The 27,209-nt window shown below is 40.6% G+C and overlaps 4 protein-coding genes and 1 long non-coding RNA gene across 14 annotated transcripts; 1 reads left to right on the top strand and 4 right to left on the bottom strand.

The window, feature by feature from the left end:
* Nucleotides 1-551: 551 nt before the first annotated feature.
* LOC115693978 (uncharacterized) lies at nt 552-3,702 on the bottom strand. Its single transcript, XM_030621061.2, has 5 exons — nt 3,437-3,702; nt 2,842-2,913; nt 2,449-2,615; nt 1,876-1,987; nt 552-1,090 (listed from the first exon to the last, which is right to left on the bottom strand). The coding sequence occupies exons 1-5, from the start codon at nt 3,488-3,490 to the stop codon at nt 869-871; spliced, it is 627 nt and encodes a 208-aa protein (XP_030476921.1). The 5' UTR covers nt 3,491-3,702; the 3' UTR covers nt 552-868.
* A 1,157-nt stretch (nt 3,703-4,859) lies between these two features.
* LOC115693962 (sister chromatid cohesion 1 protein 2) lies at nt 4,860-10,230 on the bottom strand. Of its 8 annotated transcripts, none has more exons than XM_056320713.1 (13): nt 9,891-10,230; nt 8,995-9,265; nt 8,867-8,904; nt 8,739-8,794; nt 8,410-8,474; nt 7,883-8,325; nt 7,489-7,600; nt 6,615-6,751; nt 6,185-6,546; nt 5,810-5,852; nt 5,696-5,717; nt 5,447-5,579; nt 4,860-5,138 (listed from the first exon to the last, which is right to left on the bottom strand). In XM_056320713.1, the coding sequence occupies exons 1-13, from the start codon at nt 10,009-10,011 to the stop codon at nt 5,028-5,030; spliced, it is 1,914 nt and encodes a 637-aa protein (XP_056176688.1). In that variant the 5' UTR covers nt 10,012-10,230; the 3' UTR covers nt 4,860-5,027. The 8 variants fall into 8 exon arrangements, with proteins under 8 accessions (XP_056176688.1, XP_056176686.1, XP_056176687.1 ...); XM_056320711.1 differs by having other exon boundaries at nt 5,663-5,717; nt 5,816-5,852; XM_056320712.1 differs by having other exon boundaries at nt 5,663-5,717; nt 8,748-8,794.
* A 3,045-nt stretch (nt 10,231-13,275) lies between these two features.
* Nucleotides 13,276-13,968, bottom strand: LOC130140622 (uncharacterized). Its single transcript, XR_008818630.1, has 2 exons — nt 13,514-13,968; nt 13,276-13,478 (listed from the first exon to the last, which is right to left on the bottom strand). It is a non-coding gene; the product is annotated as an uncharacterized LOC130140622 (long non-coding RNA).
* A 51-nt stretch (nt 13,969-14,019) lies between these two features.
* LOC115693964 (transcription termination factor MTERF5, chloroplastic) lies at nt 14,020-17,786 on the bottom strand. Of its 2 annotated transcripts, none has more exons than XM_030621044.2 (4): nt 17,479-17,786; nt 15,943-15,992; nt 15,584-15,802; nt 14,020-15,497 (listed from the first exon to the last, which is right to left on the bottom strand). In XM_030621044.2, exons 1-4 carry the CDS (start codon nt 17,544-17,546, stop codon nt 14,395-14,397), a joined length of 1,440 nt encoding a protein of 479 aa, XP_030476904.2. In that variant the 5' UTR covers nt 17,547-17,786; the 3' UTR covers nt 14,020-14,394. The 2 variants fall into 2 exon arrangements, with proteins under 2 accessions (XP_030476904.2, XP_056176491.1); XM_056320516.1 differs by lacking the exon at nt 17,479-17,786 and adding an exon at nt 16,549-17,418 and having other exon boundaries at nt 15,943-16,067.
* Nucleotides 17,787-19,317: 1,531 nt separating this feature from the next.
* LOC115693963 (protoporphyrinogen oxidase, mitochondrial) lies at nt 19,318-26,413 on the top strand. Of its 2 annotated transcripts, XM_030621042.2 has the most exons (18): nt 19,321-19,664; nt 19,936-19,975; nt 20,381-20,516; nt 20,670-20,735; nt 20,925-20,975; nt 21,129-21,185; nt 21,686-21,759; nt 21,892-21,928; nt 22,050-22,115; nt 22,599-22,639; nt 22,959-23,091; nt 23,315-23,494; nt 23,955-24,029; nt 24,711-24,834; nt 24,921-25,029; nt 25,162-25,236; nt 25,336-25,442; nt 26,045-26,413. In XM_030621042.2, the coding sequence occupies exons 1-18, from the start codon at nt 19,436-19,438 to the stop codon at nt 26,143-26,145; spliced, it is 1,701 nt and encodes a 566-aa protein (XP_030476902.2). In that variant the 5' UTR covers nt 19,321-19,435; the 3' UTR covers nt 26,146-26,413. The 2 variants fall into 2 exon arrangements, with proteins under 2 accessions (XP_056176589.1, XP_030476902.2); XM_056320614.1 differs by lacking the exons at nt 20,925-20,975; nt 21,129-21,185 and having other exon boundaries at nt 19,318-19,664.
* The last annotated feature ends 796 nt before the right edge of the window (nt 26,414-27,209 follow it).

Here is a 27,209-nt window from a genome sequence, read left to right as displayed (position 1 = left end):
TCGCCTGAATCTCCGCAAATGCCATTCAGCCTAAAATCTCTGGCAAACAAGAAGTTTGTCATTGCTTTTATGTTCGTGATCATTTTTCAGTTTTGCCATATTAGTACGCCATTGTTGAAAATATGAAGATATTCACAACTTGCTTAGTGTAAGATTCTTGGCGAATATTGAAGTTGGTAGAGGATCTAATGCCAGAGATACAATTTCCATCCCATGTCCATTCGAACGTACTAGGTAGTTGACAACTTTGTCGTTTGGATTAAGCAACTCCATCCACATAGCAAAAGCATTCGGCACCTGCCTGGTTGTATAGCTAAGAAACTTATTAACCTTGACGAGCCATTCAGAGTGAAGCTAATAAGTTCAAAGACATTGTGCTGCAAAAGGCTTGATCCCCTATAATTTCATACATTCAGTTGCTACTGTCGAACATGACACTGCTTAGAGATGCTAGTCACTATAGAGTCTCAAGATGGATATACGGGTGCGCATGTTTTGTACGCAACCATCCCTATGGAGACAGTTCGGTGAACTGGAGACGGAAAACAAGATTAAGATCAAAGGCAGAACCTGGTTCCACAACCAGTTTCGCAAAAAGAGTGACTCGGGAAATTAACACATTTGCAAACCACTGAAGCTCTCAGCAAGCATCTAAATTACAGTCAATTATTCCCTTGTTGCATAAAATAGAACCCATCCCCGCAAAATTTTCACAGCAATCCAATCGATCTGCCCAGAGAAGAGTATAGACAAGCTCCAGAATCCCACATTGGACAAAAAGAGGTTGCAAAGGAGATGTCGCATGGATTGCGCATCCAAACATGTACGCATAGGCAATCAAATGTAACTGCTCTTAGACATGTTCTCTTCATTCACTGACTTCTGGGGTCTTTTCTCTCTTTTTACCCTTCTTTGTGTCGGCGCTTTCCTGCTGTTGCTGCTCAGCCTTTTTCTGAGCTCGAATCATGGCACGTCTTGCACGAGGTCGCATTTCCCGTACTTGCCTAGGAGGCATCACATAAGGCTCAAGAGGCCGGTCAGCAAAAGGGTGTTCACCACCAGCAAATATTCTGAGTTTTCTGTCTCTATCCTGCATCCAGAACAAGGAACGGCCTTTAATTAGATTCAAACATAAGCTAGGATAATAATTGGAAATGCAACCAGAGAAAAGCTGCGTGATTTAATTGAACTGTCATTTTAAGAACAGAAAGTTGAACGAACTGGATTGCCAACCAGCAAGGTAAAAACCAGATACCTCCAACGTAATAGCTTAGCTTCCTCTCACCAGAATTCTGAATTAACCACATAATAGGAATACTCACGAATGCTGATTACAAAATGTGTCATAGGCTCCATTGTTGTTTTTTTTTCAGCTATTGTTCTTTGACTAGTTAGAATACTGATGCTTCGTGCGAGATGGAAAGAAATATCTTTACAAACAGTAACAATTATACAGAGCCTGCCTCTTTTGTCATACTTTCATCTTAAAGCAATTTTAATATTTCCACAAGGAAATTTCATCAGTGCCTCCACACAAAAGCGACAAAACAAATCTAAAGTAAATATTTTATACATATGGTCATGAACCACTGCAGTCAACAGTGCTAGAAGTGGTCCTCGTATTTTACAGCATGATAGATGCAATAAGCCAGTTGTACTCTCTTTCAGTCTTTGTATGAAGTAATTCCCGAATTCCGATAGGCATCAGAGATTTGAAATCTTTACAAACTGTTTTTCAGATGCGGTTTTAGAGGAAAATACTTATTGGGCCTGAATATCTTCGTATTAGAACAATTAAAGACACAAGTAAAGAAAAAGAAGGTCACATTTAAAGACAGAGGAAACTCATCAGAAGAAAATTGGCCCTTCGCTTACATCACGCAATTTGTTTCTTGGAAGCATGCGGAGAACTGCTTTCCTAATGACTTCTGTGGGGTCCTTCGCCATTTGGTCCTTTAAGGTCCTTTCCTTGAGGTGGCCCACATACCTGAATGCCAGGTATAATTAGAACAGACAGAATCATAAACATGAGAAGAGAAGATTAAGGAAGCGCATCTCAAGACTCAAGGCAGTTCATGCATAAATGTAAGAGAAAAAGATTGAGTCAAAGCAGCAGAAATGTGGGTTATAGATAGCAAAATTGCATATGAATCTGTTGTTGTAAGTAGTTATAAAAATTATTCTCGAAATGACCAAACAAAGACAATTATGTAAGAAGTGCCTTAACGGCAAGCTTTCAACGTTAAAAGAAGAGGCGTTTGCAGACCTCATCACAGAGACTTCAGTGAATCAACTTAAGCATTGTATGGTACTGACACATACAGTTGCACTTGTGTAAATGAGTGTGCCACCCATGTGCATGTACATACGAGCATACTGCACATGCTCTCAAAAACACAGTTACCTTCGTGCAGAGAGAGAGAGAGAGAGAGAGAGAGAGAGACTTGCCCAGTATGCCAGTAATAAACTTTATCTGTCATCTTTCTCCCTGTGACACAAATATCCTTTGCATTAAGCACAATGCACATATCCCCATCATCCCGATTAGGAGCGTATGTGGGCTTATCCTTGCCTTGGACCACGGTTGCTATTTGAGAAGCTAATCTCCCAAGAACCTATTGGAAAGGAATTTGGTGTTATATAAATGCAAACTTAACAGTGGTATTAAAGCTAGTGCAATCAAAATGGAATATTCAGCACAAAAGTTTTCCCCGTACAACAGTCCTATTGTGCAGGACAATTAGCATACACAAATCTCCGCCACATGAACAGACACAAGCTCATGCAAAATCTGAGGCTGTACAATATCACAGAAAGACAGTACAACAGAGAACCTCCAACCTGGCCTTTTGCATCAAACACTCTCCACCGCAGTCCATCCAGATTGATACGTCTCAAGCCAGCAAGTGCTTTCTGCAGGAACATGGAAAAAATGTCAATTTGTCGATCCAGCTATCATGTCGAGAACAACGAGGCACGCGAAGTTTCTTTCTGACTGATGATGCTAATATCCCCCTGTCTCCACGCAATCAACGTACACTCAAATTCGAAAACCACACGCTGCCAAAATGTGCTCCCAATCTAATCAAATCACCGAACCATCGCATGGCCCGCTCAAATACACGTACAATACGCACCAAGCACCCACGATCAGAATCTGTGAACTTGAGGAGGACGCTAGAATTCGAAGAGAACGAAATGTCACAGCAAACAAGCGAACGGCATAACGAGCTCCAAAACAGGACCAATGCGCGACCAAATCACAAAACTATCTCTCTCTCTCTCTGAGTCAATATCACAAACACTTGGGGGGTGCTTCTTCTAATCGATCTCAGACTGAAGCATGAGCTGAATAGATACATTTAACTCCATACCCTATGGGCAACACATCCCCACGAGTCCAGAAATTATGAAGTAAGCTAGAACCTCAGCTCACCTTCATGTTGCCATTGAAAGTAGCGGCGGCGGCGGCGGCGGCTTGAGTTGCCATGCCTCCGAAGCTGTACGGCCGCAAAAGAGGAAAGGCTTCCGAGCACGGCGAAGGGAGGTTAGGGTTCCGGCGAAACGAGGCTCGGTTCGGCGCAGTGTTGCAGCGGGATGCGTGAAGCGCCGCCGCTTCGAGTCCGCTTCAAATGGCGCGGCGTCACGCCGGAACCAGTCGACTCAGCGAAGAGAGAGATAGAGAGAGACGGAGAGGGAGAGGGGTTACCGGGGCTAGGTTTTTCTCTTGGGCTTCAAAGTGTACGTTTCCCGGAAAATGCTTTCTCCAGAAAAATTACGAAATTTTTCGCTTGAGTTCGTTTTCCACAAGACGACTTTTTCGGCTAATTCATGAAAGAATTACGCAGCTTTTAAGCATTATTGCGAGATTAACAAGAACTTTGAAACGACTCGAAAAATACTCAAACATTTTACCATCATTGGAAATTTAATGCGAACTTTTAATTGTATAAGAAATATACGGCCTTTTTTCGATGGTTGTTAGTTCAGCATTTGTTAATATTTTGGTCCGTTATCATCGCCTCTTTCGCATGTTACGTATGAATGGACGGACGAAAATTGGACATGCATTAAGTTCGATATAGCATAATTACCAAAAACATAGTGTTTTTCGATGACATGATTTGACAAGATTACGTGACTCGAATATGATACATGAACACGAATTGCCGGTCCTAATTTTATCGTTGTCCTCCATAGAGGGTAACTTTGACTCGCACCGGGACCGACACTGATTCGTAATAGCCCCAAACCTTCGATGCCTTCCATATCTAGTCTTCTTTAGCCCTTTGAAATTAGTTTTGCTAGGAATGAGTTGCAACTGAAAGGGTAGAATTGCTGATGTGCAAATCTGCAACAATGGTAAAAAGTCGTGTATTTTTTAGGACGTTCTTTTTTTTTTTGGTCGAATGGACGTTTGAAAAGTGGAATTTACAACCATGATCAAAAGTTGCTGATTTAAGCGTTTAAAAAAGTTGCATAGCCTTTGCTAATTGGTCTAACTTTTTGCGATAATGATGGGAGGGAAAAAGATTATTTTAGTATGCAAACTTTGTTTCTTTACATTATCATGATTTGGGCAGAAAAATTTATTTATGAAGACTTTGAGAATGACAGTTGATCAGCAACACAAGACAATCCATGGTGGTGATGACGGACTAAAAAGAATGGCAAAAAACTTTCATGAGACGAGGTCTCCTTCATTCATTAGTCCCTGCCAAGTCCTGTAACAATGCAAATGATACATCAATGGCTCTTGATTGAATAATCAAAGTAAGAACAGAATGTCCAGTGCAACGTGAGGCGCGACACGACGACAGCCTCGGCAATGTGCTTCTTAGAACTTCTGACTCCGGCTAAACCAACTCAGAAATGTCATCTACATGAAATGAGGTCTCTAACTTTTATGTACAGATTCACTACAAGGGACCTGAACTCCTGAACCTAACCTGCGATCCGACTGTACACTGCGAAGAAAGCTCAAAACTTTATGTGCATTAATCCGATCCTGTCCAATCTAATCTTACTCATGGGCCATCAGCTCCAAAAGCTTGTTCCCATTTGGGAAGCCTCCCCAGGAGAATGTCGCCATAAGCCTTCTCTTGCTCTACTTCGATGTATCCCTTGCTTTTCAGCACCTGTGGAAATGTTTACAATCGTGAATTTCGGACGAAGATTCAGCCATACTCGTTGCCATACCCATATAATTTATGCTTCGAGGACAGAGTCTAAAGAGAATAAAGTTAAGTTTCAGTCTTTTCTGATTGTCACCATATAACATCAGTGATGAAGGAGGGGGAAAGGGCAACCCCCGATGAATTATTGATCATATTGGCGCCCTTCACTCAACACAATATCTTCATAAGATCGATGTACATAAAAAAGAAACGTAAATGCTGTAAATGCTCAAAAGCCCGGACACATGAAAATCAAGAGCTATGCATACCAGTATTTCATAGAAGAGCCTTGCACTTTCCTTTTTTGTTTTCCCCTGTGAAACTTGCAACAAGAGAAGCACATCTTCCTCCCCGCTTTTACTTTGTTTATTGGATATCCTTTGCAAGTGTCTTGCCACAATTCTGTGACAAAAAAACTGTGATTTTAAATCATCACGAAGCCTTAAATAGTCACAAATTCAATTGAATTACAAGTTGACATCTACATAAACAGATTCAACCAAGTTAAATGATCTTGCCTTGTTCTCCCCGTCCATCCACCTGACAATCAAGATATGAGCCACATAAGAATACAATGCAAACAACACTACATTATTCAACAGAGAGAAACCAAGAAAGGTCCCGATATTAACTCTCACATTCATCGTGGTTATGTCCTGCAGATGAGCTCAACTCCTGGCAAAAACAAATAACGGCATTGGCTGCTTCAGTATTGCTCAATACATGTAGATATGCATTAATGTAGCAAATAATACTCCGACAAGTCCATCCTAGCAATGAAAGGCTACTTGTTGATTTGGGGATTTCATATGGGGGCACAAATAAGTTCCATGTCTCCCATTGGCAAAGACCATCATATACATCATAGTCAAATTGTTCTATAAGCACCAATTGCCCAAAAAGCAAGAAAACTGAATTATTCTATATCTTAAAGCAAAGTCAGCTTTTTGACCAAAAAAAAAAAAGCAAAGTCTGCTTCCTTGTGGTAAAGTTGAATATTGACTTACCTCATTCATTAGACTAAAACCAAGATCTTGATCCTCAACCATGGGCACGTCTTGACCCAAACTTGCAATTTCATTGGATTTTTCGGGCTTCGTTCCATCTGGGGTACTAACATTTGGGCTTTCAAAGGGTCTCCTTGATGATGAGCGTTGGACTGGTGTTTCTGGGGCTATTCCCAACTCAACTGCGTTATCATCGGTACAAACTTCTAGTAAATTGCCCTTTTCACAAACTCCTGCAGCTTCCTGAGGTCCCAAAGTCTCTGGTCTGTCGCCCTTTTCACAAACTCCAGCAGCTTCCTGAGGTACCAAGTAGTCAATATCTTTCCTAAGAAAGAGATTTCTGAGGTCTGCCGAAGTACCTGCTGATTTTTGGCCGATTAGTCTCACAGACAAGTCAGAAGCAAGAGGACATACGTAGTATCATACTCACAAGGAAGGAGGGGCTCAAAGAACCTAATGGTCGCATTGGACAATCTAGTGGCTTTCCACACAGCATAGTCATTATGAGGAGCCTTCCTTCGTTTGCACACCAAGTCACTTGCGTCACGAATGCTTTTCTTGATGGCCCTGTAAAAGTAGAGAACATTAAGTGTTGCAAGAAAATTTCGAATTACTAACCACTTCTCAGGTTCCATCCACCTAATAATGATTATTGGTGATGCATCAATTTCGATTTCATTTGTTTCATTCTAGGAAGCATTCCCACTGTAAACTGAGCTGACTAATGCAAATGCCAAACATTTGAGAAAGATAGGATGCTGGAAATGGTTCTTGAAGAGACGGCAAATTGACAATTTGAAGGCTAAATATAAAACAGGAAAAAGTAGATCAGAAAAGGCTGTTTGGGGAGAGTCATTGGGTGTTGGATGTTATACTACGTTGCACCCTGTTCTTGATGTATCAATAATTTTTTGTCCCAATGTACTCAACTTGTATGGTATTCCCACCTTTTTTGGACTAAGCAAATAGTGTTTGTCGTTCAACTTGATTTCTTTGGTGTAGATAATTACTCATGCGATGTCATAAGGACATCAACTTTTACACTTCTACAGCAGCCGAACACTTCTCTTGCACAGGAAGCTACTCGGCAAATTAACATCTTGATTTCCATGTAAAACAATGTGACTGAATCTTTTTTAAAAAAAATGACTGCCTTTCACGCATTGCCACCACGTAATTTAAGAACATTATCAAAGCGGCTGTTTTATCATACAGGTATACAGATAATAGCTTCAAGGCAGTCCTAACCTAGTATCAGGTGCTCGTTTTCGCTACTCATCAAACATGAACAGATCGTCACTTACGCATTAGGCAGCACAATTAGATCATCATATAGGCCCTTCCTTTTCCTCTTTGTCCGCGGACGCTCCTTGGGGGTAGGTGTCGGAATAAGCATGAAATCAGATGTAGGAGCACCTATGGATGGAAATAAAAAGAGAAAAAAAAATGTTAGTTGGTTGAGGCAAGGTTTTAATTATGTAATCTCAGGACAGTAGCAAGAGCCTTCCTTAATCAATCAACAGGGCCAGCTGGTAGACAAAGGAAACATAGAAATTTACCAATAGGTAACATTAGACTCATAATTTTCACTCTCAATCCTTGCTAATAACCATAGTTGATAGGGTAAGATACCTTGTCATACGGACTGTTTTTACAAGCGACTATGTTAATGCAAACAGTAATATGAACCAATTGCACCTTGAACATCTTGCTTTTCTGGTGTTTTGAGAACCTCATGCTCTCTGGTTTCAGTTAACAGCAGTTCAGGTAGCTTCAGTGTCTGTGGATGGGAAAAATGCTCCTCCAAAAATGTGTCAAGTAGGGCTGAAGGTTCCATGCCAGTCCCATCTGTCAAAGAATTCTTGTCTGGTTTCTGAAGATCTATCTCATCCTGAAGCTTCTCACCACTGGCTGGTGATACCTCCTTAGGACTCATCTGCTGCTCATCAGCGTGATTATCTTCACCAAACCACCAGTCAGGGTCTAAAGAACTTCCTCCAACGCCGAGAAAAGTGAGAGAATATGAACATCCTTCTTGAAATCTATCATCTCGAAGCCTCTCCATGCTGGTGTAATTCTGATAATCTGATGCACCCGTTCCGTGATCAGTGTCCATCACATGAGAATGAGATGGAAGATCACTGAAACACAATAAAGATGATAATTTTAACATGCTTAGACAATATTGAGAAAATCTTTCAAGTAGAATGGGATTTTGAGCATACTCTTTCACTGCAGTATAGTCAGAGGAGGAACTGTCGAAATGAGCGGTTCCTTCTTCCCAATGACGCTGCAGCATTGAATAGGCGATTAGCACCAACTCAGCAAACCCCAATTCCAAAGTAGCCAGTCAAATTGAATGCAACAAATCTGGTTTAACTGAACAAAATGGTTTGATGGATATACAGCCCAAGTATCATTTAATGACACCAAAGTAGCTGCGTCACTGCGTCTATAGAAACTACTGTTTTTCGATAGATATATATAGAAGCTACTGGTATCCGCCAAAAGGAACCGGCTTATAAATCCACAGAGTTCATGGCATCAGCTGTACCGCTTGTACCTTCCTTAGAGAGGACTGGGCTATTTCCTTATTTCTCCACATATCATCTGCAACACAAGAACATATATGAGTGAGAATAGGCTAAATGAATAACAGATCGTCTAGAATAATCAGGTAACCTGGAAGGGTGATCTCTTCCGGCAGCATCAGATTACCCCTGTCAAGTACAATAAAAAGTATTATGCAATGAGTTATCAGATAAGAGAAAGACTTGATTGCAAGAAGTCAATACAACAAACTTGCATACCTACTAACATCGTCAACAATCTCCAGATCAAAAGCATCGAGTTCGAATCTCTTTGGGAGACTGATCGAGCTACGAGGAGCACCCAGTATATCAGCACATGAGCCATGTTTTCCATTCTCACTTACCACAAATTCCTTCACTTTGATAAGCACCTTATGACAGTCGTTAAACAAATACTCCACCTTCTTCGAGTATATTCTCACAACCCCGAGGAGAAAGTAGCCTAACACTCTATACGTGACAACATTTAATTCATCCTGCAAAATCTTATCTGCAAAAGAAGAAGAGCAGAATGAACAAATAAATGAAAGACAAACAAATTCAGCTATAAACCGTAAGTAGACAAAGACAAAGCCGCACTCTTCAGGTCATGACGCTACAAATCAGACTCCATTTAATTTAGCTGACTCTCACCACCATAAGAAAATTGTATCTAGCACATGTATTTTACTCTACACTCTTGCCTTTTCCATCTACAACAAAAGATACCAATACATCACCATTAATCCAAATCAGAAGTATAAGCACCGATAACTGATAGTCTGATACGGCATGCCATTCAAAGCAGACCATGGAAGGAAGACTCGCTGAATGACTGAGCGAAAGCACATAGCGGAAAACTGACGATTTGCAAAAGCAACAGTGTGAAAAACTAGTGAGCCATTGACGTTTATCACCGAAAGGGACGACGTTGATGTCGCCATTCACGTACAAGCCCAGCAAATTAAACACTCGTAGGAGCACCCTCACCGACAGTATTCCTCTCGCAATTTCCTTAACCGCCCAAAGAACAAAAAGAAAACCAACAGCCACGGCGCTTCAAAAAGTTCTCTCCTTTACGTCACAAAGGCCATTGAAACTTCCATTTCCCGCAAGACCCAGATAAAGATACGAACCGATGGAGATGGGAATGTCGGTCTCGGCGACCTGAGCTTTCTTGAGGCGTTTGTGGTAGTAAGCAGCCACCCATACGGAGCCCAGAGGTCCCTTTCTCGAGAGGCTCAGCGAATGGAACATGACGAACCACCACCTCCTCCTCCTCCTCCTCCTCCACTTGTTCTTCTCCTTCTTCTTCCGGTGCCTTGCTCGCGAATGGAGGTTACCTGCGAGGCGTTCGCTTCTGCCGCAGAGATGTCTCGCGAGGGAGGAGGGCTCTTTTGTAGGAGGAAGAAACGGTCGACTTCGTCAGAGGAGAAGAGTGCAGAGGAAGACTGGAAGCTCTGAATTTTTTTTTTTTTTTTGTGTGGACATTATTGTGTATTGTGACATTAGAAGGGCTTAATGCTGATTAATGAATGATTTTCTTCTTTTTTTTTGGGTAAAATTGGGCAGGTTGATCCTGACTGCTGTGCTGGAAAGCACGAGAACGAGTTGAGTCGTATTCATTTGGCCCCCCCAAAAAAACAGGCAAGTGATTTATGATTTATTGATAATTTCTGACTTATAATTTTGGTAAGCAACTTACTTTGGGTAATGTCTTGGTGATGTACAGTTGGAGTGTGTATATATCTAGCAATAATGACCTTTCTTTTTAATTTTGCAATGTTTTTCGATTGCCAATAGTATTCAGCATGATCTTAGTGGCGAAATACGTGTGTAGGTTGCAATAAAAAAGTGAATAAAGTTACATAAAATAATTTCGATTGGTTTTCCGGATTTATCGTAATATTGACACGCATATTCAAATGTTGTGTTTTTTTTTTTTATTTTCTGAAATTTGGATCGCGTTTTAGATTTAGATGGAAAAGCAAAAAAATGTACCTTCCGCTTTTGCTTAAGTGCAAAGAAAATAGACCCAGATTAACATTCTTGTGACAATACTAACTATAACTAGTGGAGATTGATGGAAAAATCTTTTCTCTAAACTTGTACGCGAATGAGATAAATATATGGAAGCAATGAATCAATAGACGGGTGTTTACAGAAAAAGGATAATATCGCTTCTCCCCTTGAAATTTATGCCCATTGCACGATCGAGTCTTTTAAATTGGAAAAACCGAGTCCGCTAACTTGTACGATGTGAAATTAAGTCCTCTCGTTATTCACACTCAACAAATCAAAATATGCACACTCCTTTTTAAATGTTTTTTGTTGAGGCTACATGGAGACCAATAATCAATGCGAAATAAGCAATTGAAACAATTTTTTAATTGAAGAAGTGATATGTAAACCCTTTTTTTTTCCGGGGACTGATCTGAAAATTAAACCGGGAAGGGATTGGGCAGCGGCACAAAACATGGGGGGTCAATTTGTAAATGAGATTTTGCCAAAAATACACTCGGAAAAGATAGATATTAGCGAAAAGCTGATGAAGGTTAAGGGCGTAATTACATTAATTGGATTAAGGGCGAAATTGACATTTAACCGACTGTGATATGGCAGCTGTCGGTGGGGCAGTGAAAAGGACAAAAAACAGTTAAAAAATTTCTCTTTTCTTTTTCTTTTTCCATCTTTATCTCTACCCCTTTCATTTTTGAACTGTGAGCTACACGTGTCACCCGCCCAGAGAATTTCGCGAACTTCTTTGCGATCCCGGAACTTAATTTTTACTAATTTTGACTAGCGGTATGTATAATAATTTTGATTGTTCATTTTTGCCCAGAGTTATTTGCGCTGTAATGATATTTATGCAAAATTCTAAAGAAATATAAAATTCGAGAATGTATAATTGATCCTTTTAGTCCGTAAACTTTCTAGTAAGAGCAAGTTATGAAGGCACATAATTTAATTTCTATTAAATGAGTAGATGTGCATTTTTTTTAGTAATGTTGTCTGTTTGTTTTTTTCGTTTTTCGTTTCTGTGATTTTAGAAGAATGCTTCTTAATACCAGTGAAATATTGACACAGCTTGAAAGAATTTAAAAAAAGCCTATGTTAGCGTACATCGAGTGTAGTAGCAATGTAGAGGTCATATATCCTGTAATGTAATGTGTGTATGAATATACCTTATATCATTATTAGACAACCAAAATAAATTGTTCAATGACAGGCGAAATGATCAGATGAGCTGATCATCTAGTATCTTATCGAAATAGCTAATGTGATTTTTACGATGTACCCACTTTAATGTGTTTTTATATTTCGTGAGAAATTAATCAATCAATGCGAACATAATAAGAAGCGTTGAATATAAGTGCCAAAATACCTGATTTTATCGCAATCAAGATAAATCCAAGATAGTAGATCCCATGCGAAATAATGCTGCACTCTGGTGTATCCTTTGTGAAATCCCTAAAAATCAACCATCCAAGTTACATTTATTAGAGTTTCATGTAGTTAATCGATGAGGTTGTTTGAAAGAGTAAGATCATTAGTTTCTCTTAAACTTAGTGAAAAATGAGGTTTATAAGTAATTTCACCAAGACAAGATCCTTTCATTAGGTCAGGTCGCGATTGGATTCTTAATTCGAGCAGGTTGGAGAGGTGGGCTTCATTTAAGGATGTCAACGGTTTGGGATTCCATGATACATAAACCGACGTGAACATGTTTGGTATATGTGTGCTCCTAAATCAAACGTATAGTACCCAAACTGAAAACACCGTTCGATTCAAGTCGAAGTGCAAAATACAACGTTAAAGGAGACTTTTTTGGAGGGCCTTTTTTAGGAGAAAGACAATGTATGATTCGAACTGTTTACTTACCCATTTTTTTAAACTTATTACCCAAATAGGAAGGAATCCGACCTGAAAAGACCCGAAAATTTCAGTTTGGATTGGTCCAGTTCTTTTGACATCCCTAGCTTCATTTAGTATCACCTCACCACTAATGGAAACCAAAACTATCGAAATTAGTCATTTTTGGGGCAATAATTGAGCGATGACAATAAATACATCAGTTCATTTCCGTGTATCGAGTAGACATCGGTACGTTCACGAATGCCCTTAAAACGCAACTAGTCTGGAAGACTTAAATTGCAATTAGTTGGGGGAATTTGAAGTGAGGGGTGGACAGTCTTTGGAAGGGCATCTTTTCTTTTTGGGAAGATTATCTTTTTAAATAACTTCATCCGCCACGTGCATACATTTACTTGGCTTGGACCCAATCAGATCCACATGAATATGATTCATCATTATCATCGATCATGTGGACCACGCATGTAAGTCTTATCTGATCAACTGCCTGATTATTTTAGTCGATAAATCTGCGTGTAAGGCAAGAGTTTCTTTTGAAGTCATTACTTTTGGCACTCTGAGCACGTTCAGGACGGAGTGAAACTAGACATGACAATACCACGGCCATCTACATGAGAGACTTTTGCATACTCGGTAGCATCGAAATACTTTACGGGGCAAACGTGAGTGCTCCCGACACTTATTAAGCAATCAATTATGAAAACTTTATAAGTTCGAATATACTCGTTGCCCTTATAACAACAGTTTTGCTAAAAGCAACACGAACTTACATCGAACAATTTTGATCGCTCTTGAAGCAAGAAAAGCGAATAAACAAGACTAGACACAAAACAGAGCAAAATGGAGCTAACCTCAGAATTGGAGCTAACCTCAACATGGAGCTAACCTCAGAACTGGAACTTACTCGATCCTGTTTAGTGTATAAAGCTCAATTTCAGATAAAATAAGCGAATTCGACCTAACCTCAGAATTGCCCTTGTAATAGAACAGACACCCTTGGATAGCTGAACTCTGCAAGTATCAACTCTAGCGTGCTGGGAGCCAAACATACACAAAAATGAAGCAAAACCATACATAGAGTTCAAACACATCTCCTGAGAATCCGAGTCACAAAATCGGATGGTGAAACCTTACTTTCGTCCTGACCCAATTCATTTAAGGTAAATCTTTGGAGCCGTCTGGTTGAATGGATGATGGCTTGGTAATAATCCTGCAAAAGGCAAAGAGAGGAGAATCCTCCAGCATTGGAGACTGCAGATGAAAGCATCATTATTCGACATTGAAGAAGATCACTCGTTCAGAACATTGTTTGATATACTACGACAAAGAAGAAACAGTTCATATTCACAGCGTTTCAATGAATGAGGATATTGGACGTGTTGAATAGGAGCAATTGGCAAAATCTGAACCTAAATCAACCACAGTCAATCCTTGAACACGAGAGATCTGTGATTATTCATCGTCGATGTCCCACTTCTATGCAAATCTGAATGCAGCCTCAACTTGGGTGAGAAAGACCTTCCCACACAGTCAAACTTTAAGCTCAGTTAAGATACATAAACACACCACAGTAGCGCCTGATTCTTGCATGCATCTATTATTATCGAAGATTGAATGACCTGCACGAACAATTCCTGCTAGTTGTTTCACCAGCTGATTTGCTTGCCGGAAAATAGGAGTCCTGAGCAACTCCACAACCTATATAAATATCTCAACATTCAAGCCACGCTCAGTTCATCATACTCATTACTGCTACATGCAACAAACTCAGGCTTCAGCCTCGTCAGGAAGCACTTTTCTCATTTTCTTTGTCAAAGCCTTTTCGAAATCTTGAGCAGACAATGACAACACCTGGTTCAGCAGCAACTGAACTCCGCACTCCTCCATACGAGCATACCTCGGTTTAATCCTCTCTTCCAAACTATATCCGAAATACTGAGGGAACTTGATCAGCTCTGCTTGTGGATAGTCCATGGTCAAGAAGAAGTCCCATTTTGGTGTCAAGTTCTCTGCCAAGCTGAAAGTGTACAAAGCTCCGTACCTGGATATCATAGTCTTAACATCTTCCTTACTGTATCCTCTCTCCAAGAAAAATTCCGTAATGGGTTTCAAGTGAGCCTCGATACTGAGGCCAAAAGTCTGAGGTGAACGGTGAAAAAGAACAGCCACATCAACCCCCATCGAGAGAAAGTATTCAGCTGTCGGTCGTAGGTTGTCCTCCACACTGTAACTTATAATATTTGGGCAGTGAGTTAGAATCTTCCCTATGCTCTCCTCTGAGAGACCCATCTCGTAAAGGAAATCAACCGTTGCCTTAACCTTCTGCCTGCTGTAAGTGAGGAATGCAGGAAAGCGGTATATAACTTTAGCCCATCGTTTCTTATCCACGCCCAATTTCTCCAGGAATGTCATTGTGGGTATTAGATTCTCCGAGAGACTAATTCCACACAACTGGGGCCTTTTATTGAGGATAATTGGAATTTCGTTCTTTGGTACCCCAAGATCAAGAAGGAACTCAACCACCGGCTTGATTTTCCCCTCCAAGCTGTAGTAAGCAAAAGCAGGGAATCTGCGCGTAATTCCCTTGATCTGCTCAAGAGTCATACCGAGTTCTAATAGGTAGACAATATGAGGAGGGAGCCTCCCAGTAGGATCAGCCTCACTCACTCTGGAGACAGCTTTTAGCTTTTTATTGTCCAAGCTCGAAGGAGATGGAAGAGGTGGAGGACTAGGCACAGTTACCTTCTCTTTAAGAGGTGGATCAGGAAAATTCTCCACCACATCTACCAGAATGTTTCCATGCTCCTCGAGAAGGGACTCGAGGTAAGGAATTAACGCATCCCTTATTTCAAGAGTTGTGAGCTCCCGGCCTGCTATGTCAAGTTACAATTAGATTAACATAAAGTCATTCCATCTTAATTCAAATCATGGAAGTATTAACAAGTTGCAGTCGAACCTACTAGATACCGAGACTTGTGAACAGAATGAAGCCTTGATACAAGATGCTCGATGAAAAGATCGGACTTGTTGATAGTTCTCACAGCTACCGCGTTGCTTAAACCTTGCTTTTTCAAGAACAAGGTTAAGACGGCCTTGGCTTCTTCTTTTTCTGCTGCCAATAGAGTTGGAGACACCACTCTCAAACTGACAGAACCATCTAACCCAGAATCAGCAGCTGCGATGTTGAAAGCTCAAAAGTTAGTTCATATATAGTATGGATCGCGATGATATATCTGCAAGATTCTGCCATCCCCAATTGAGAAATTGGATATAAGTTACACTTTGGGACACGGTAACGAATTAACGATCACTTACCATACTTAGCTTGGCAGGAAAAGAGTTTTACTGGAAAAGAAAGCTGCAACCTGATAAAAGGACCAACATCAATATTCAACACTTCATCTATAACAAATGAGGGGCAATAGATAGAGAACGAGGATGTTGAAGACAAACGCAGAAAAAACAAATACAGAACACAAGGATTTACGTGGTTCGATCACAAGGTGATCTACGTCCACGGGCGAGGCAAGACAAGATTCCACCATAATCAAAGAGAGTACAGTTTTCAGAAGTCGAAACAACGACTTAACAAAACCTCACGGCTCACAAATCTCTCTGAAAACAAAATTCTCTTTACATCAATGAGAAAACCTAACCGCGGTATAAATAGGGCTCCCAAAAAAATTTTCCTCGGGGGCATAGCCCCCGAACCCCTTGAGACATTTGTTTGCTTGCTCCAGCTCGGGCGGTCCGCCATAGAAATTTATTTGCTTGCTTCGGGTTGGGCCTATCGACCCAACCCTCCGCGTCACGAACTAAATCTCAATTTTTTCTCCACTTTTGGGTCGCACAAAAAATATATCGGATCGGGTAATGAACCGGACCGAGTACATAAAATTCAAGACATATTTAATAGAGGATATCATTGTGCTGATACAACTGATTTCTGACACCTCGACTATGATATTTTCTTTAATTGAAAGGCAGATGGCAAGGTACAGCTTGATAGCACAACCCTCAGAATTTTTGAAACAAACTCTTCGCATCGTTTCCATAGCATGATGTCACAAGAGCGAACAGAAATTCAATTGACAAGACTCCACAATCAAGTGGGGGGAGGGAAATAGACTGGTAGATATCTATCATTGCTGAAACTTATCTAGATTTCATAATCTCACGGAAGTTCTTGTTATGGATTCATGTCCACGGAAGAAACTGATTTGCTTTTGCTACTTCGAAAGAAACTTAAACTGAGTGACAGTTTTCAGCTATCGGAGTTCACAATGAGCAAAAGGTTGTCAGAAGTTGATGAAAGCAATATCCAGTCCCCTTAACTCCGGAGAACATCAAAACACACAATTTCGCTCGGCAGGTAATCATCGCCACCATTCTCGCACAATCAACTCGTCAATTTTCGAAGTCATTCATCTACTTGAATTCTTCTTTTAAACCCAGTGTAATTCTGTGTAAATCTTTCTTCAGATTACCATGTTACTAGACGGTTTCTCCTGAAATGTCATTGACACAATAAACACATTCAACTCGCGAAACAGGGAAAAGGAAAAAGATAGCCTCTCATCACTGTATTTGACTGAGCCTGAGCATTATAGCTTCTCCATTTCAGATTCTCACAAACACCCATCACGCGATTGGTTCTTTACGTTAGACAAAAACATTTTTTTTCCGCAGAACTCGACGTGGGTTTCTTTTTTTTTTTCAAGTCGCTCTCGATCCAACGGGTAGATGCAAGCTAATACCCGAGGGGGGGTGACGGAAAAATTCAACAGCACGCGCCCGAAGAATCCGAACTTTTCACGGGGGAAAGAAGAGATTTCAAGAGGGTTGCTGTACCTGGAGGGGAACAGCGGTCTCGAAAGGAGCGAGAGCTGAGAGAAGCGGACTGCGCAGAGAGCTCTCATCTTCTAACGGCGGCCCTTGAAGTCCCGCGGTCGCTTGCTTCAGACAATGCGCATTGGAGAGAGAGAAGAACAAAACACGGAGAAAAAAGAGACACTGAGGATGAAGCGTTCTCCGTCTCCGTCTCCGTCTCCGTCTTCGGCTTCGGCTTGTCCGAGGTCGAAGTGAAGAGGGGAAGGAGAGGTCCTTACGGGTTGGGGATAATATCAGCAGCTGTGGCGGATTCGGAGCTTCGGCATGATTCCGAGATATATATATATATATATATATATATATATATATATATATATATATATATATAAGCAGAAGAAGACAGAATTGAAACAAATGTTGTTGTGTTTCGTGTGTGTGGGAAATAGTTAAGCCAAATTGTTTTTTTTTCTTTTTGTACTTTCTTCTAATTTTTGGCTTAAGAAGGCCTCCTTTTCTAGTACTTCCATTTATTTGTTTTTTTCTTGAAAAAGTGATTTAGGGTATGTTGTTAGAGTGAAAACATTTTTCAAGAATTAGTAGTCTAAACTTTCAGGTGTTTAATTTGCTGAAAATGATCGGTCAACAGAAATCATTTACGATAATAAAAGAATGCATGCTTAAAATTAGGAAAATAAATTCACTGACCTTAAACGAGGAAAACATATCTCAAGAAAATGATTTTTCGAAAAGCGTTTTCCTCTTAGGCTGTGTTCGTTTGCGGAAAAATATTTTTCCGGAAAATATTTTCCGGGTTTTCCGGTGTTCGGGGGCGGAAAATGTTTTCCGTAAGAAAACATTTTCCTTCCCCACCCCCAAATCCTTCATTGTTTTGAGGAAAATGATTTCCTCTTTTCACAAAGAGGAAATCATTTTCCCCAAATTGAAGGCAAAATTGCCCATGGGAGGCAAAATATTTTCCGTGGGAGAGGAAGTTGATCGCGGTCACCACGTTGGCCGCCCGCCCGCCGGTCACCGGGCGCGTCGGTGCTGGCCAGCGGCCGCTCGTGCCGCTGTCGCTGCCGTTGCCGCCCGCTGCGCCGCGCCCGTCGCCGCCGTCGCCGCTGCCGGGGCGCTGCGGCCGCTGTCGCCGCGCCGCCGCCCGCCGCCGCTGGCCGCGGTCGCGCGGCGGCACGGCCACCGCCGCCGCCGTGAAAAATATTTTCCGAAACTTTTTCATATTGATCGCCGAACACCGAAAAATTATGTTCCGGGAAAATATTTTCCAGGAAAATGACTTCCGGGAAAATATTTTTCAAAAGGAGAATATTTTTCGCCAAACGAACGGAGCCTTAATTATGAAATTTTCTCCGAAACAAACACATGTGTAGATACCAATTTTCGTACATTTTGACTTGTGTTCAAGTCTTATTGGAAGCATTTCAGGAGTAAGATTTAGAACTCTGGAGAAGTGCACTCGTAAGGTGTTTTTGTTTACGATTCATCATCTTATCCTAAAAGGATTTTATTCCATATTGGTCTTTTCAACGTTCATCTTATCCTAAAATGATTTTATTCCATATCAGTTTAGTGCATTCAAAATTTTTTAATCTAAGTACTTTCGACAAGACCCGAATCCAAAGATCATAAGAATTTCCAAAATGTTTATAAGGAAAAAAAACGTCAAAGGAAAAATCTTTATCAAAAGGGCTTGTTTGCACGACCTTGTCAACGGCGAGAGTTCTTGATTTCTAGCGTTGCTTTTCCCAAAAAATATGGGGATAGGTGATATGATTTTTATTCCCAAGAATTATGAAAAGATGATACACACGACTTTATATGCCAATTCTTGCTATCAAATTCCAAGCAAAAGTCAAACAATGAATTCCACAAGATCAGCGAAATTCACTGCATCAAGAGATTCAAGAAAGGCTGTAATGAACAAAGAGTTGAGAACTCGATAGGCTCGAAGATTTGGCCCATGATAGGATCGATGACGATCTGTTCGTGGAAGACTAGGACTATTCATGGGCCGAATCTATCATCCCCAGAAGACTCGCGCTTCGTCCTGGTCCTGCCCATGAACTCTAGCCTGCACGATCATCATCGTCATCTGTCTCCCCATCTCCATCGGAAAGCCAGAGCAGTGTGGAGCGGCAGAGAGCCAAGAAATGCAAAGATGAGTTCGGCTGCAGGAGGAGACATTTCAAGTAAAGTTCTCCACGCTCTTTCTTCATCACAAGCAATAAGCTCGATGCGGTGTCAGCAATTTGACAGGGAATTGACTGAAGAATGGGAAAAAAATTCAACCTGATCGATTGCGAGCTGTAGTGTAGATGACCCATTTCATTTTTCGGCATCTCGCGCCGAAGTGCGGAAGAATTTGAGGGGTTGCACGAAGTGCATTAGTGTTCGAGGCGTGCGTCTGTCCTGATTTTCTCAGGGTCAACTTCTTTGACCGAGTAGTTTTGTTGTTTGTAGGTCCTGCGAAGAGAGTTGCAGTCGTCGGTGCTGGCGTTAGGTGCGCGATTCATCTCCACTTTTTGCAGTTCTTAATCTTCCGAGGAGTCTGTCAATTGTTGTTCGTTGCTTCCGAAATTCTCTTTTGTTCTCATTCTATAGATTCTTATTCAGAAATGAATAGTAAGAATGTGTCAATACCATTTTAGCTTAATTGTTGTGAAACATGAGACCTCGCGGTAGGATTGCAAGTGGGGACTACTCAGCACTCAATTGCCAGTTTTACTCGGCTACTTTCTCATTGTGGAGATGGAATTGAATTTTTTTTTTTTTTGGGGGGGGGGGGGGGGTGGGGAGGGGTGGTGGATGTTGTTGTTTTCAACATTTGCAATGTGATAGATGGTGTATCTTGACATGCCCGTACTATTTTTTACCATTTCAATACTCCACTCCGATGCTGTCTCAGCGGACTTGCTGCAGCATACAAGTTGAAGTCAAATGGTGTGAATGTTACTGTATACGAAGCTGAAGGGAAAATTGGGGGGAAGCTGAGGAGTGTGTTACAAGGCGGTCTAATTTGGGATGAAGGTGCAAATACCATGGTAATATCACTAGCACAAAAACTTGTGGCCTCACCATTCAACTTACTGAATAACTCAATGAACATGCATCTTTTGAGTAATGCATCATAAGCCTATGGTAACAAAGCCCTGATGCTCTCATTGGTTAAAACTATCAGTTTTTGTTTTTTGCAGACTGAGAGTGAAGTGGAGGTCAGAAATCTGCTTGATGAACTTGGAATTCGAGAAAAGCAGCAATATGTAAGAGTTTGTTTCATCCATCAAGCTATACATTATTTAATTTTGTGCCTTTGGGTTGCTAAACTGCCAATGTAGGGTAGCTGGTTGCAGCTTCTCGTCTGATATTGCTCTATGGCCTTCTGTTTATTATTTGGTTGTAATATTTCTTTTTCCTGGATTATTTAACTAATCGATCAAATACCGGTACAGCCACTTTCACAGAACAAAAGATACATAGTCAGAAATGGAATGCCTGTGCTGGTGAGTCCTTGTCGTTGGACTGGATTTTTTTCAATATTAGTACCTATATACCAAGGCAAGGGACTATGTCCGTTTCAGTTCCTTTTTTCGTTGCAATTGTGCATGTCAAACATGTATCATGAGCATGACCTGCACTTCACTTTTTTGCATCAGATTCCAACTAATCCTATTGCGCTGATCAAAAGCAACATACTTTCTACTCAGTCAAAGGTTTGTCTCCTATAATAAGGCTTTTGCCACTTTTAGTAAATGTAATGCTTCAACAAATGAGCTCCTTGCCTTTTTTGTTCATTAATAAGGTAAACAGATGCGCTCCTTTTTGTGTTGGGCGCATATATCAATTGGACTTCTGTTCTTCTCTAAGACTGATTATCTTGCTGTCACGCAGAAACTCTGCACTTCTCTCTATGTATGATATATCTGAAAAGTCATCTAAGTGAATGGTGATGTGGATTTTCAAGAAAGTACAGTTATCAATTTTATAATTTCTGCTTAGGCTATGAAATGCGTACTTTCTAGTTACTTGTGGGTTTGTGGACAGTTAAGTTAGTTATGTAGATGCTTCAGCTGTTGATTACCAATATTGGCCCAATTATCGTCTTAAAAAAAAAGTATACTGGCTCTCATTTCTAACCTTAATTTGCTTGAAGATGTGATGCTCGATACACATTTTCTGTAATCTCTTAATGAATTATTTCTGATGACTGCAGTTTAAGATTATAATGGAGCCCCTTCTGTGGAAGAAAAGAACTAATTCACTAACGTCTGGTGATGGGCAAGAAAGGTGGCTTAGGCTTGCCTTTTCTTTTTCTTTTTTTTTATCAGCATCTTTGGATTTTTCCTGGCCTTTCTCCGTTTTTTATCCGTGAACAATTGATCTTAGCATTCTATTTTCTCCTTCTGTTCATGCATGCAGTGTAGGCGAGTTTTTCGAGCGTCATTTTGGTAGAGAGGTAGAATTTATTCATATTTTATCTTTGATTCCTATTTTAACATGACTCTCAGAGATTACAAAACGGTAGCTTCAAGATTGTCAGTTTCTTGTATTGACTTTGTGGCATTTATGATTGGAAGGTTGTTGATTACCTCATCGACCCATTTGTTGCTGGTACAAGTGGTGGTGATCCTGAATCTCTTTCTGTAAGTAATTTTCCTGAGTCTGCGAACTGACCTGCAAATGTTACAGCTGTAAGTCATAGCAATATTCTAGATGTTATTTTCTTATTCTGAGTAAACGTGGGGCTCCAGCACCTAGTAAGTAGACGTGACGGTTTGCGTGCATCCGTAGATTTTAGTTGAGCCGAAGGTTAAAATACCGTGTTATAAGAAAATCATTTTAGATGTTGCTTCATAGAGACATCAGGCATATATTAAAATGTAATGGAATGAAGAATTTGGTGAAGAAATTCCAAGATCTTAATATCTAAAAGTAGCTGTTCTGTTTAGTCTACGCTAGTATTTGTTAATGATTAAATGGAATGGAAATTCAGGTCTGCTTTCCATGAGGTGTTGATTATATGTTACTTGGGATCTCACATGGTCTAACCTGTCGTCCAATTAATTGTTGCCTTCTCTTCTGCATGTTTCGTGAAATTCTGATTGCTTTTTTGCTGTTTTGAATAGATGCCCCATTCTTTTCCAGAGGTATGGAATTTAGAGGAAAGGTACATGTTCTGTGATCTTTACACTCGTAAGCTGGTGGCAACACACAATAGTTTCCATTCTCATTATAGTTTGCAGAATTTGCTGGTCAACAGTTGTAGTGGGAGCCTCAAACCTTTCTAATTATTGACAGTAGCATGCTAGCTACATGTAATGACTTGTTTGATATGGCTTTTGAGTAGTTTGGTATAGTACACTGATATTTTAACTACTGTATAAATGAGCTTTTGTCTTGTTGAGCAATTATCTAATCTGATTATCCACAACTGTACAAATGCAGCAATTTGTGTAGGTATAAGTGGTTATATTGATTCTTGTCAGGTTTGGTTCGATTATTGCTGGGGCAATTAAATCGAAGCTATCAGCCACAAGAGAGAAAGGAGGAGAACTAAAGAGCTCTCCTGACAAAAAGAAGCGTCCAAGGGGTTCATTTTCTTTTCAGGGTGGAATGCAGGTCTGTCCAATGTCTTAGCTTTTCTTATTATGCAAGCATCAATCTACCTACATTGATTTACCTGTAGATGTATGCAATTTGTCTACTCTTTGGGGAAAGACTGCTTAGCACTTATGGTGAGCCACTGTAGGGAGTGTCGTATTCCTTTTCTGTGCTCAGAGAAGTTGTAGCACCCAATCTTTATGCATTGAACTCAGTCAGTGCGTCTCTCTCCATTGTGCAGACACTTGCCTACGTGTTGTGCCAGAAGCTTAGCCAGGATGACCTTAAATTGAAATCAAAGGTTTTGTCGTTGTCGTGCAGTCATGATGGGGCACCTGCATCAGGGGATTGGTCCGTTTCTTACTCTTCTGACCATAACAAGCATTTACAAGACTCGACATTTGATGCTGTGATCATGACGGTTTGTCATCTTTGTTCTAACTGAGATATGACATTGCTGTATAATTTGAGTGCTTTTATTTGTAGCGATCTAGATCTTCAGCAAATGTCTGTTGCCTCTTGCATGAACATATAGTAGACCAACGGGTGGATCTTCAAAATTCTTGTCAGATCTGTGCTGGCATACTTGTCCAAACTTAAAAAAGAGAGTTGCTGGCTTCCTGCATAGCTTTAGCTGCAGGTGAAGAACTACAATGCTATTAATTATCAGACAGGAATTCTATGGGTTTACCAGGAGGACTGCATTATGCTTACAACCATGGTGACATGTGCATACTTATATTTGCTGTGCAAGAGCATCCGATGTATTATATGCCATCAACCCAATGACTTTTTCTTATCTTTCCCACTCTCACTTCTTTATTCTTTATGCTTGGTAACACTGTTGTTATCTTATCAATTACTCGTCAATTATGTTTTAGGCTCCATTATGCAATGTTAAGGAATTGAAGATTACAAAAAGGGGAAACCTCTTTCCGCTTAACTTCATTCCTGAGGTATGTAATCGTAGTAGCTGCAGTTTCTTTTGTTGAGCGAATCTTCTACTTTTTTACCTGCACTTACAATTTCCATAGAGAGAGCAAATGCTCGCTTTCGGTTTTATTGTCAAAGCTAGACGTTCACTGGTTTCCACTTCACAGCTTGGTAGAAAATTTAGGCAGCGTAGTTGTGTACACTCGCCAAAGTTGTAATGAGCAGTAAGTAAGGCCTTTACTTCCCGAAGGTGTTGGACAAAGGGCAAATTTTTTTTAAGTAAAACTATTGACTCGATTTTGCTGATTTTTTGGTCCTCAAACATCTGCAGCAAAAGTTTTGTGAACGTTATCGAGGAACTAATTGGGATCAAGACCTTGTGTTTGTGACTTAAGGAATGAATGTTCTCGTGCATCATTGATTCCCTTTTTGGGAATGCTGTATTCTTGTAATAGTGACTTGTTCTATCTATCTACTCGAGTGATTTTCTTTTGGTATGGATCTCATATAGATTCCCTTTTGGCTTATTTTCAGTTGTTGGAATCTATGTTTTTACCTAGATCACAATTTAATTTTACGAGTGAAACATTTTTGTGCTGTTACCCTCAGTGCCTTGGAAAAAGAGGCAGTCATCTTACCTCACCACGTTCCCTCATCAATGTTATAGCAGATGCTCTTTATTTGACATGCATTGCGTGATGCAGATAACTTACGCACCACTGTCAGTCATGATTACTACCTTCAGAAAGGAGAACGTGAAGAGACCACTTGAGGGATTTGGAGTTCTTGTTCCTTCAGAGGAGCAGAAAAATGGGTTGAGGACTCTTGGTAATGCTTGTTTGTGGCAAGACATCTGGATAATGCAGGCCAGTCTCCTTTATACCAGGGATAATTGTATAGCTTTCTTTTGGCAGGAACACTCTTTTCCTCCATGATGTTTCCAGACCGTGCACCTAATGACCTGTACCTATACACAACCTTTATCGGGGGAAGTCGAAACAGAGAACTTGCAAAAGCGTCCAAGTAGGAGCTGATGAGACGCTTGCAGTCATGTTCTTCCAATTTTCTTTTGGCTTCATGTCTGAGCTCTTGTTTATTTCTGAGTGTTCTATTGCATTGCAAAACTTATGGTTTCCCGTCTTTTGATGTTTCTAGAGATGAGTTAAAGCAGATAGTTACTTCTGATCTAAGGCGGTTGCTGGGAGCTGAGGGAGAGCCCACATTTGTGAAGTAAGCGAATGATTAAAAACTCTTTAACCTTTTCTCTCTTAAATAACTGTAGGTTTATTTATGTAAATGCCTCTTACTAACTTGCGTACTCAATTTCAGCCACTGTTACTGGAGTAAAGCGTTCCCCTTGTATGGGCAGAACTATGACTCAGTTCTGCAAGCAATCACAAAGTTAGAAGAAGAACTTCCTGGATTCTTCTATGCAGGTAATTTTTCTGATGTTCAGTATAAACTTCCTACTAGAATTGGACTTTCTTCTTTTTAATATAAGAAAAATAGGACCCTAATTTGTAGAGTTGAATAATCAAAACTATAATTACAGTCATATTTCATGTGATTGACAACTGTCAAACAACAATCTGAGTTAGATTTTGTTGGGTTAACATTGTTTACCGTGTGTCTATAAGATTTTGATAGTTCCAGAGAAATGCCCGCATATAATAACATGCTAAATTATTAAACAGAACAGAGGTAAGCTAGATTGTTAAGATGTGAAAACATCTACATCGAAGAGGTCCTGTCTTTGGGGGAGAGTTTCTTTCTTGTTAAGGGGCTGGTCTCACTGAGACCAGGGGAGAGGTCAGTTCTGTGGGGGAGAGTTTCATCTTATGAAGGGTATGAGATTCACATCATGCTAATAGCCCAATATCGATCATTCATCCTCCAAGTCCTGTTCTTATTTGACCACTGATCACATAAAATTGTTGAAGATAGATTTTTCTTATCCTAACCAAGTTACCAGCCTGAGTGGTGGTACGAGAATGTACCCTTTTGTTGTGATGGGCATTGTTAATCATGAAATTTCCAGGTAACCACAAGGATGGGCTGTCTGTTGGCAAATCAATTGCGTCGGGCTGCAAAGCAGCTGATCTTGTGATATCCTATCTCAACTCTTCTTCAGATGATTGAGAACCCCGGTGAAGAGTGAGATACCTATAAATTGTAACATGCTCTGTATACCCTCGGCGTTATGTACTTTTCATTTATCTTTTGTTTTCCTTGTAATCTACCAGGGAAGTGAGCTTACTGACTTCACGCCCCTACACAGATAAGATACGGCAGAAACTACCGCCATGTACAATTTTTTCTCTTCTCGCGTAGCTATAATTCAGTGTCCCTGATATAAGTTACCATGGTTATAAGTATGAAACCCGCTTGCGCCGGTGTATGCTTTCCATATGGCATATGCTAATTCTTCTACACTTAGCTTGCTGAAAACCAATTTCTGTAAAGTGCACTGCTCTATCGCATCCCCAAATGAATAGATTGTAAGGATCTGTTCCTTCAAAGCTTCTTTAGCCAGCACTCTCTGGCTGATACCATACCCTCTTTTGCCCCCCTCACCTCCTGTTCGGTCTCCTTCTCTGTCCCTTGTTTCTCCCTGAAGTAACATTCATCTCACTCAAAACACGTGAATTGCTTAGAGTTGAAGTGCATCTCCCAACATTGCTGGTGTGATTAGGCACGACAGGAAGACGTACAAGCATGTACTGCTTGGCCTGCACTTGGTGCAACTTAGGCCGTTCGGTGATGATGGTTGGTCGGTCCTTCTCTCCGCTTAGGCTTTAATCTGGTCTCGTGTCAATGTCCAAACAGACTTTGGTGAAAGTGGAAGTTGGGGACAATTCTTTAGTACGTCGATCGACTTAAATTCATTTTGATTTCGGGCATTATTGTCGAGGGGAACTTTTGATAAACTATTGGGGTCGAATTTTCCACATTCGATGTGATGACGGCAGATGGGGCTCCATCCGATTGATAAAATTCTTCGCTTTTGAGGACCTTAAATTCAAAGCAAATTGCAGACGGGCCCGATTCGATCAAGACCCCGCACCGACGCGTCGGTGGTGGCGGCCGCCACCGGCTAAAGCGAGGTGAGGCCAACCGACGCCGTGATCGTCACGTGTGCTTGCACGGGCCCATTTGCCAAAGTAGCTACCGGCGCGCTTGTTACGGCAATTTAATTTTGTTAA

Source organism: Syzygium oleosum, unplaced genomic scaffold (genome assembly GCF_021117445.2).
Source record: "Syzygium oleosum isolate NSW1041296 unplaced genomic scaffold, Sole_v2.1 Sole_v2.20, whole genome shotgun sequence".
Classification (NCBI taxonomy): Eukaryota; Viridiplantae; Streptophyta; class Magnoliopsida; order Myrtales; family Myrtaceae; genus Syzygium; species Syzygium oleosum.
The sequence above is the reverse complement of the archived record's forward strand: the minus strand, read 5'-3'. Positions and strand labels throughout refer to the sequence as shown.